The sequence below is a fragment of the Gadus macrocephalus genome, chromosome 1 (genome assembly GCF_031168955.1).
Source record: "Gadus macrocephalus chromosome 1, ASM3116895v1".
NCBI lineage: Eukaryota > Metazoa > Chordata > Actinopteri > Gadiformes > Gadidae > Gadus > Gadus macrocephalus.
The window spans coordinates 5,278,722-5,289,534 of NC_082382.1; the positions used below are offsets into that span (position 1 = coordinate 5,278,722).

Consider the following 10,813-nt stretch of genomic DNA (forward strand, 5'->3'; position numbering starts at 1 on the left):
TGGTTACTGTCCTTGACCCCTCAGTTACCATAGCTTCACTTCCTGTAGTAGGGCTTCTGCTTCCTAATTTATCATTCTAGTATAGTTGAATGCCCTCTTCCATATAGAGCTCGTAAGTCCGCCCCTTCCGGTAGACCCCCATGGGACCTTTGAGATCGTAAAATATGAATGGGTTTCAATGAGGAGAAAGTAATTATTTCTCTTCCCAGTCTTTATATGCCCTGGATTACACATATATACAAATAACTCAAATAAAATTTCTTAACAAAGCTCTTTACTTTCCTCCAGCATTATGGCAAAATGTCCACCCTCCTGGATTTGCACTTATTTTACGTCTAACCATATCTGCGATAATACCCATCATTTCACTTTGGATATCGTGATGGGTGAATTTTGCATATCCAGCATTTGTTTAGCTACAGTCTTATCATACTGCCCAATTACACAGAGCAACTTAACAAAAGTTTTACCTATTGTCCTCGCTTGGCAATGTCTTGGCAGGCACGCAGTGTCGCGTTGTAGAAACCCAACCACTGCTCTCCCCAGGACTGGCTAAAGGCATCGGGCCTGTAGGTGCTCGCCCAGGGCGAGCGTCCTGCTGGTGGGCGCAGGTGAGATTTCCGGGCACCCCTTCCCCATATTCTGCCTTGAAGTAACAACACACTCTAGTAAAAACACACTTTTTTTACTTGTACTTATTGTGCAAGCAAACAAGAGCACAATTCTTAGGCTAACAAACTTTAAAATAAAAAGAAAGAAAGTAAGAAATGCATATTGTCCAAACAATTCTCAAAACAAAAGTATTTTCTTCAAGTATAATTATTTACAATTTCAAACACAAATTATATTAACTAAAAGAATCATGGACAATATGGACCGCTCACAATTGTTAATCTTGTAGCCTACTTTGCACGCTGAAAGTGGGGGGTGGGCTACCGTTGGATGTACATCAAGTCAGAGATGTGAGAAGTGCGATCTTGTATTCCCATTTGAGTTTTAAATCAACGTTTTTCTATTTAATGTAGAATAACAGAGATCCCCAATTTCATTTTAAGTGCAGAGACCCTAAGCACCAAAACAGCACAACCGCAAGTTTACAGAACATCCAGGGCCGAGTGCTCTGTGAGAGCTGCTCTGAGTGCATGTGGGCTTGTTGTCTTGGTGCACAATTGTGCAATTTAAACTTAAAACTGTGAAAGTGTACTTTCAAAAAACTTATATTTTTGCTTGTCAATTTGCTGTGAGGATGTTTTTTTCGATCCATAGTTCACCGGCAAAAATGATGCACGCTAGCTTGTGTCCATGTTCAATGAATAGCTACGATAGATCTCTTGTGGGAGGGAGCGTGAGTGACAACACCACCTTAAGCGAGCTTAGATCAGCTAGATCAGATCAGTTAGTTACTGATCTGAGGATAGCAATGGCAGGACATTGATAATGAACTGATAACAAAGAAGCAGAGTTGATGACTTTATTGCTGTGGGGGTGCTATGATTTTGCTTTCACTAGATCAACTGGAGAAACAAGCTGCACTCAAACTACACAGAGAAAGTAGAAAATTTGTCTGTCAAATTTCAGGTCTTTTCTTAGTGGTCTTATGCTAGCACCCCGCTGTCACAGTCATTGATGTCAAGGTTGCCTGCCAAAACAAAATGGATGACATTCATTAGATTCTCAGTGGAAAATGCATTTTAAGAAAGTCTAACTGTGTGTTCACATCAGAAGCGAATTGAGCTGCCAAATCACCGAAAGTCATTCACTTTCTATGGGCAAGAGCAGGACCGCTGCTAGCCCCTTTTTATATATTAGGTAAAAACATCTAATTTGCCGAAATTGAATGATACAATTAAGAAAAAAAAACTGTGGGCCTCTTCATAACTAATTTACATATTTTTTTAATTCAATAATGTTTTTCTTTTTTTTACAAACCTTAATTTTTGGTGCCCCCTCAGGTACTTGGTGCCCTACGCACTCTGCGTACTCTGCGTATAGGGAGCGGCGGGCCTGGGCAAGAGCGACCAAAGCGACACAAGCGTCGAATGCTACCAGCGGCAAAAGGAGAGCGACCAGAGCGACCAAAAAAAGTTGAAGACGGCTGAACTTTATGCAAATTACTATGACGTTTTTTTTCGGCGGCAAAACACTGACAGCCAATCGGAATGTAGACGCTCTTCGCTTGCGTGGATCCCAGGGAACACCGAACACCGGAACTTTGGTTCCAACCTACTTTTATGGTTCCTACTGACTGTAAAAAATGCCGACTGAAAAATTCCAAAATTCCAAAATTCCAGTGTCCAGTCAGACAAGTCTGACTGGACACACACAAAATACATCGCATTAAAACTAGACACGCGTTGATAGACAGACAGACAGACAGATAGGCCTAGATAGATAAATATGTTCCATTATTTTCCTTGCAGAGCCAGCCAGTCTTGTGCGTGTATGCAAATTAGCCATGTGCGCCAATGTCAATTTGTTTGAGTGAGCGACAATGAGTGCAGATCATGATTTCCAGATCATGATTTGCAGATGCAGATCAGTGAAACATATTTTAACTAGCCCGCAACGTTTTTTGTTCTCGGTTGTAATTACATTTTTTTATGTAGATATATTGGAGGGGAATCACTGTCCTACTTGCTGTCGAAGCACTTTATCCAACAAGCAGAACCGTCTCTGCAATTTGGCCAAGTGTATGGGAGTTCACTCTTTGATAAGGCTGTCTGTACTAAAAGCATACGGCACCTTTAAATGCGTCTGCAAAATTGAATTGTACATCATGAGCGACTTGAGCTACTAAAGCGAACAGAAATATTCGCAGCGATTCTTTGTGAGCGACCAAAGCGTCTTTGCAGCGCAATTCGCTTCTGATGTGAACGTACAGTAAGAACAAAGTTTTTGCATTAAAATGCGCTTTTGATGCACATTTATTGCATCACATTTATCGGTCGGTGAATGATAATTATGTTTAATAGAATAGAATAGAAAGCTTTATTGTCATTGTACAAAGTACAACGAAATGCAATGAGCAGCTCCTTAAAAGTGCACACATGTTATCGAATATATAATAATATACAAAAGCAATATATAATAAAAATAAATAAATAATAAAAATAAATAAAAATTTAAATACACAGTAAAACTTAAATAGACAGTAAAGACCACAAACAGACAACAAACATCAGTGCAGGTCTGAGTTCAGTATGGTGACAGCTTTGGGGAAGAAGCTGTTCCTGAGTCTATTTGTTCTGGCATATATGGACCTGAAGCGCCTGCCAGAGGGCAACAGGTTGAAGAGATGGTAGCCGGGGTGGGTGGTGTCCTTCCGGATCCCTCTGGCCCTGCTGAGACAGTGTTTGCACCACTGTAGATGGTGCTTAAGGAATGATTTTTTGCGCGACGTTTGCCCCCCTCTGCAGTCTCTTCCTGTCGGCCTCCGTGCAGCTGGAGTGCCACACTGACACAGCGTAGGTCAGCAGGCTCTCGATGGTGGAACGGTAGAAGGTCACCAGCAGCTGTGTGTTTAGATGCTCCCTCCTGAGCACCCTCAGAAAGTGTAGCCACTGCTGGGCCTTCTTGACCAGCGCTGAGGTGTTGACCGACCAGGAGAGATCAGCAGAGATGTGGACTCCCGAGGAATCTGAAGGACTGCACTCGCTCCACACCTTCACCGTTGATGTACAGGGGGGCAGGGGCGGCTCTGTTCCGTCGGAAGTCCAGGATAAGTTCCTTGGTCTTGTTGATGTTCAGTGCCAGGTTGTTAGAAACACACCACTCCCCAAGTTTCAGGACCTCATCTCTGTTGGCCGCCTCTTTTCCCCCTGCTATAAGGCCCGTTGTGTCATCAGCAAATTTGACAAAGATGTTCTCTGGGTGGGTTGGACTGCAGTCGGATGTGTAGAGGGAGTGTGGTAGAAATGAGTGAGTATATTCTATAGTAAACCATGATTATTAATAGGCTTAATATTTTAAATAGTGGAAAACACATGACGCCTGAGTCAGGGTTCACACCAGATGGTAGGTACGTAGAAATGCCCTGGGAACTGCGGGGTCAAGTCATGTTGACCTCCACCTTTCAGGCGTGGGTCATTTTGACTGACAAGCCTAATCCCTGCGTACCTCAGACCAGGGCACGGTTGATAACATGCTGAGACGAAGAGACAAGGCGGAAAACCTCATTAGGGACAAAGGGAACCTCCATTGGATTTCAAAGTTCCTGTATGTGTATAAAGGAGGGCTGGGACCGAAGTCCAGCCAGTGACTTTGCAAACCTACTCAGACTGTTGTCGATGTTGTTTTTCTGCACGATAAAGTCTTTTGTCAATTCTTGCTCCGGACCCCTCGATTTCTTTTGCACTCTCTCTCTTGAATTAGTCTAAGTGTTTTAAATCTCAGTTAATCTTCAATAGGAGTAGAGTAGTGGGCTCAGCACACAGCCCTGGGGAGAGCCAGTGCTGAGAGTGCGGGAGGAGAAGAGGTGAGGACCCAGTTTCACCTGCTGGGGTCGGTTGAGCAGAAAGTCTTTTATCCAGGAGCAGGTGGGTGGTGGGAGCCCCAGGTTGATTAACTTGGGGATCAGAATGTCTGGTATTATGATGTTAAAAGCTGAGCTGAAGTCAATGAAGAGCATCCTGACGTAGCTCCCCTCTTTCTCCAGGTGACTCAGCGCTGAGTGGAGAGCGATGGCTATTGCTTCGTCGGTGGATCTGTTAGTCCGGTATGCAAACTGGTGTGTGTCCAGGGTGGGGGGAGACAGGCTTTGATGTGTCTCAAAACCAGTTTCTCAAAGCACTTGGTGATGACTGGGGTGAGTGCTACGGGGCGGTAGTCATTGAGGCTGGTAGTGGGTGACTTTTTAAGGATTGGGATGATTGTGGCAGATTTCAAGCAGGATGGGATAACGGCTTATTCCAGAGACTGGTTGAAAATGTCAGTGAAGACCTGTCATAGCTGGTTGGCACATGACTTTCCCTGGTACTCCATCTGGGCCTGTAGCCTTCCTGGGGTTAACTACACTGAGCACCCGCCTCACGTCCTGTACCTCAAGAGTGAGTGGGGGGGTGCTGGAGGCTGATGGGGGTTGTAGTCGTGGTTGGAGTGATGTGGCTGAGTGCTGTGTTTGAGACTCAAAGCGGGCAAAGAAGCTGTTCAGCTCCTCTGCCAATGCCGCATCTGAGTCCCCGGGTGTCACAGCACAGCCTCTGTAATTGGTGATGGTCTGTATGCTCTGCCACACCTGCCAGGGGTTGTTGAGCGGTTCGTCTATCCTCCTCTTGTATTATACTTTGGCCCACCTAATGCCTCTCCTCAGGTCGGCGCGAGCGGCGCTGTACAATGCTCTGTCACCTGATCTGAAGGATGAGTCACGGGCCCGGAGGAGCGTGCGGACCTGGCTTGTCATCCATGGTTTCTGATTTGGGAACACCGGGATGCACTTTTCCACAGTGACATTCCCAATGCAGTACTTGATGTAAGACATTACTGTGTCTACGAATGTAGCCAGGTCTTCATGGTAGAAGGCTTCCCACTGTGTTTGTTAGTTTCTTGTAAAAATATAACCCAGGGTCTTTGTTCTGGCATGTATACCTATCAAATAAGCCCTCCAGATACTTTTTTCATTGAATATAGAGTTTGCCCGGCGCAATGTTTGGCTTCAATGTTATTGTTTAGGGGCACCGCGAACGCTTCTAAATCGGCACTTTACTTCACTTTATGAGGTTTTCTAACATTAATATGAGTTATCCTAACCTGCCTATAGTTCCCCAGTAGCTAGAAATGGTGTTAGGTGTAAAACGAGCACTAGGTATCCTGATCTGCCTTTGAAAAAATGAAAGCTCAGACGCTCCAATTTCAGCTCCACTTGGTCATATGGGGCCATGTGTTGTACACTTCTTTGTTATTTGGATAACCGTTCTGCTGCTGGTGTTATTGCATAACACGTCAGGTTCTCTGACGTCTCTGGTATTTCCACAACGAGACTCATAATGGGGGTTATCTCAGCCATGGTTGAGAAGGAATTGGGGGAAAGGAACTTTGGTTTTTGATGAGTGAATGCAATCAATAGATTAAAAGGCTGACGAAAATATTCCAAAATGCTAATTTACTAAAATTATCCAAATAATCAGAGACATACAATAAGTGAAGCAAACATACTAAACATGGGGGCACAGAATGACTTGGGAGTAAGATGTAAGTATAAAACGTTATTGTGCCCAAAGTCTGATTCTCAGATATGTGTGAGTGATCAAGGGTGTCAGTCTGGGAAGAATTGTAGCTCAAAATATCAAGAGTGGGCCGTTGTGGGTTACTTCCTCAAAATATCAAGAGTGGGCCGTTGTGGGTTACTTCCTCAAAATATCAAGAGTGGGCCGTTGTGGGTTACTTCCTCAAAATATCAAGAGTGGGCCGTTGTGGGTTACTTCCTCAAAATATCAAGAGTGGGCCGTAGTGGGTTACTTCCTGAAGGGGTTACTTCCCCAGATTGATCATGTAACTTGTCCTTGAGGCCCTCTTTCATATAAAGTTTCATATAAAAATCGTAGTCCTTCGTCATTCAGAGCCCCCATGAATGGTGTGTTTTTATCACTTCCTGTATAGGTCTACGAGTTGATGATGATCATTTGGTAGTCCTTTTACTTTATTGACGCATTAAAGCTTCAAGAACCTTTTAAAGTGGTATTCATTTTTCATGTTTATATTGTACAACAAAATGTATAAAAATGACCTTTGGATCGGATCAAATCAAACTTCCTTAGTGCCCCAATAATCCTTGTCGTCCCAGTCCGTCCCAAAGTAAAGGAAATAAATGTCATCCCTGGATCAATCGAAAATCAACGTTTTGTATTGAAGGAACAGTCACATAAAATAACACTTTACACAACAATTCAGAACACAAAACACAAAGACAAGCAGTGTGGTCTCAGGGAAAGCATCCATATGAATCACCATGGCAACGATAGAAATTAACTAACAAACTAAACAAAATCTACATTTACTGACTGAAGATTACCAAATTAAATGCACATTTATTGCTAAAAAGATGATCAAAGTGCATTTTAATGCAAATGCCGTCTACTGAGAATATAACAGATCCATTTTGTTTTGACAGACCACCTTGACATACGTGACGTTTTGCTGTTTCTTCGGCCGCTAGGGGGTGCTAAACCAGAAACGGTCATATGGGTTGTTATGGGTGGTCTCTTCTGTCGTTTAGGTTGGAGATCATGTTCCTATGGAAGTTGAGGCCAGAAATATATCCTAATAAAGATGGGTTCCCTTAGAAGCGGGTCAGCCCTGTGGTCAATAAACCAGATTGTTGCAATAAACTATGCGGTCACATTAGTTGCTACAGCATTGGAATCACTGCATAAACTTTATCTGAATACATTCTACCTGGTAAAGCCTGATAATAGAATGATTTAATGTTTTTTCAGAGATTAATGTTTTGGTTTGCCTTATTTTTTGCGTTTTAACGTAACATGGCTTATCTTTGCTAGTATCATCCTAATATCACTGGCTGAAATTTGCCGGAATAGATGACATAGTTTGCCCTCTTGTAATTCTGAGAAACATGGCCTTCGTTGTTTAGTTTTTCATTGAGCATACAACCAGTCAACATAATGTTCAGCCGTAATATTAACCATGATCATGAGAACAAGTGTTAAAAAGTAACCCAAACTCTAATTTTACAATCATATCTGTATGGGTAAAGGCCTCTTGTTTCTGTTTGTAGGGGCTATCAAGCTTCGCATCTGGGAAATCTGCATGCAGACCAGATATTGGGATTGATATCTTCCAGAGGATTTACAGATTATAATAATATAATATAACAATAATTTAGCAAAAATATTCCTTTGGGCGTCTGCCTTTGTTGGTGTGGAGGGGATAGAGGCAGTTGATATACTGGCCAAATCGTGGTCAGCATACACATCGAGAAAACACTGCTGTATCACTGCTGTGATATGAGCTTTCAGTGATGTATATATCAAAACCAATAATGCCCAGTCATTGTTTAGCGTTTTTTATGGGTTGTATTAAACATGAAACTGAGGGTGCAGTGCCCCCCTATTGCCCCTTCGTAGAAGCAGGCCTGTGAGCAACCTGGAGCGACGAAGGTTTGAGAGGAACCTTTGTTGAGCATGTGGACACGCATGCAGACACAAACACCCTGGCCCTCTCGGCGAGAGCCTTCGTTTTGCTCTGTGATCTTTGGCTGTGCTGTGTTAATTGCATGTGGTTGTTCTTGGTGATACACTTTTGGGTCCCTCTGCATTGTTATTCAGTGCTATGGAGTCTATAAAAAGACCATATACCAACCATACCCCCAGCCCCATCGCAAACTTAAAACCCTAAATCAGAAAATACGGAGTAGCCTATTTCCTTTCATATGGGGACATCTAGTGGCATGCTGACCCACAGGGTTTACTCCTCCAAGTTATTTCTATAGGCCTACCTGTGTTTTGAGTTCTTTAATGCATGTCAATCACATAATGGATTGGATATTCCCCCTCATCACAAATGAAAGATAACGAGGATCTTGGTATGAATAAGGATTACAATGTTACAACATAAATACTGCCAACCTTCAGCGGGTCAGCAGATAACCAAGCATAAAAACCTGCTTCGGCTAAGAGCCACATCAAGTCGTAGATTGACCCATAGTTAGCAACCTAATTCAATCTAGAGAATGGATTATTTTGTGTTTGTGGGCAGCGTCCTCTTGCTGATGTTCAGCCCAGCTGCTCCGATGTGCGTCCCAACGGACTACGCGCTCTACGTGGAGAAGCCCGAGTGTAACTTTTGTGTGGCTATCAACACCACCATCTGCATGGGATTCTGTTACTCTCGGGTATGTGCCGTTAATATTATTTATTTTGAATTTCCCTGAAGGATTATTCCCAAGGGATCAATGAAGTGTCTATTTATCTATCTATCTTAATATTGTATCTTGCGCTGGGCAACTATTCACACAAACGTCAGACTAGTCCTCGACTAGTCCTATTATTATATTTTGGAACTTTAATGTAGGATTGTTGAGCCATCTAAAATTGTAACATTTAAAATGTTTAGGCCTGGTGAAGTAAAAAATAATAAGGGTTTCTGGGTGTTCTTATCCTACAACCATGATGTCAACCAAACAGGACAGCAACATGGGAGACCTGGTGGGCCTGCGCTTTCTGCTCCAGAGAGGCTGTACCTACAACCAGGTGGAGTACCGCACGGCCATCCTGCCCGGCTGCCCCAGCGAGGGCAGCTCTCTGTTCAGCTACCCCGTGGCCCTCAGCTGCCACTGCGGAGCCTGCAACACCGCAGTCGATGAGTGCGCCCACAGAGCCAGCAGCAACAGGCCCACGTGTACCAAGCCCGTCAGACACATCTACCAGAGCAACTTCCTGCTGCCCTTTTAATTTCTAAAGGCTGGCTGTTTGATTCAGGTTTTTAGTTTTCTTTTCGTATGCTTGTTTGGGGCTTTTCAGTATGTTTATGGGGTTAAGAGCAGGCAACTGTTGGATGTTATAATGACCACCATTTGCTTTTAATAATATTAATTCTATCGTTAGTATTAGGACTGGTCGATATTGACATTAGTATTTTACCTGTTAATACTGAGAGAAAAGAAAGGGATATTGGCATCAACCTAGGCTAATTTTCCACTAGGGAGTATAATACCATGAAAAAACAACATCTGAATATACACTGCATACAAACGTTTTGTTACTTTTTGTTTATTTCCAAATAAAGATATTTCAAATATCACGCATACAAATCTATGTTTTAATATTATTAATTTGGGCGACAAAATTATACACAAAGGCGTCCCAATACGTACGTGTACGTGTGTGTGTGTGTGTGTGTGTGTGTGTGTGTGTGTGTGTGTGTGTGTGTGTGTGTGTGTGTGTGTGTGTGTGTGTGTGTGTGTGTGTGTGTGTGTGTGTGTGTGTGTGTCAGACTCCCTCGTGATGAACATACAATCTAGTCTTAAACCTGTGTCCCATGGAAGCCGCTGAATGAAAGCTTATGTCTGTAAATAGTGATTCATCTGTTTGTTGCTGTTCATTATCACATTGTGTTCTGGACGGCAGCAGACTGTACAGTATGCACTGTTAACTAAATAAACACATAGTCACATGGCCTTATCCTCACATGACATCCCACCGCTATTTCAGCCTGCATGACTCACTTTGGAACGTCCAAATCTATAATAACACTGTTGTGAGAGTATAACCATAACTTTGCAGCCATTCAAAGGGAGCCATACATGTAGGTGTCTAAAATACATACAATATAATAATATTAATAATATAAAATATAGTTAATTTATGAGCTTACTTCTTTGTGTGCAGGGAACACAAATGTGTCAGAAAATTACATTGATTAATAAATATTAAAGGAAGCATATCAGATCTGATTTAACATTCATGAAAGACGATATAGTAGATCCCTGCTCTCTGTTTCCTTTAGGGTTAGGCTTCCATTCTGCTTTCATAACACATTATTTAAATAGGAGAAGGAACAGAAGAGTGGTAGAAGGTGAAATGGCCACCATGCCTGTTCCATTGCCTTTGTAGAGAAAATATGTTAATGTATGTGTTTATTTAAATGTTAAAAATATAGTGTGCCCAGTATGATAAATAATCATTCTAGTTCCTATCCTTTATGGCTAAAACCCAGCCAGCTCCCAACAGGAAATTGCATTAGTTGTCAAAAAGTATTATTGAAAAGGCTGGCTTCTTGCCAAAAAGAGTAGACCTTCAGGTTTACACTAGAAGTGTGATGGGCAGATGTACAAATGTACTTTATTGAAATGGCGCAAGTA

General features: G+C 42.5%; 1 protein-coding gene across 1 annotated transcript; it reads left to right on the top strand.

The window, feature by feature from the left end:
- The first annotated feature begins 8,390 nt into the window (after positions 1-8,390).
- Positions 8,391-9,753, top strand: tshba (thyroid stimulating hormone subunit beta a). Its single transcript, XM_060063951.1, has 2 exons — positions 8,391-8,845; positions 9,138-9,753. Exons 1-2 carry the CDS (start codon positions 8,684-8,686, stop codon positions 9,402-9,404), a joined length of 429 nt encoding a protein of 142 aa, XP_059919934.1. The 5' UTR covers positions 8,391-8,683; the 3' UTR covers positions 9,405-9,753.
- The last annotated feature ends 1,060 nt before the right edge of the window (positions 9,754-10,813 follow it).

Coding starts and splice junctions, on each gene's coding strand:
- tshba (XM_060063951.1), top strand. CDS start 8,684: ATGGATTATTTTGTGTTTGTGGGCAGCGTCCTCTTGCTGATGTTCAGC. Junction 8,846..9,137: donor TGGGATTCTGTTACTCTCGG/GTATGTGCCGTT, acceptor TCAACCAAACAG/GACAGCAACATGGGAGACCT.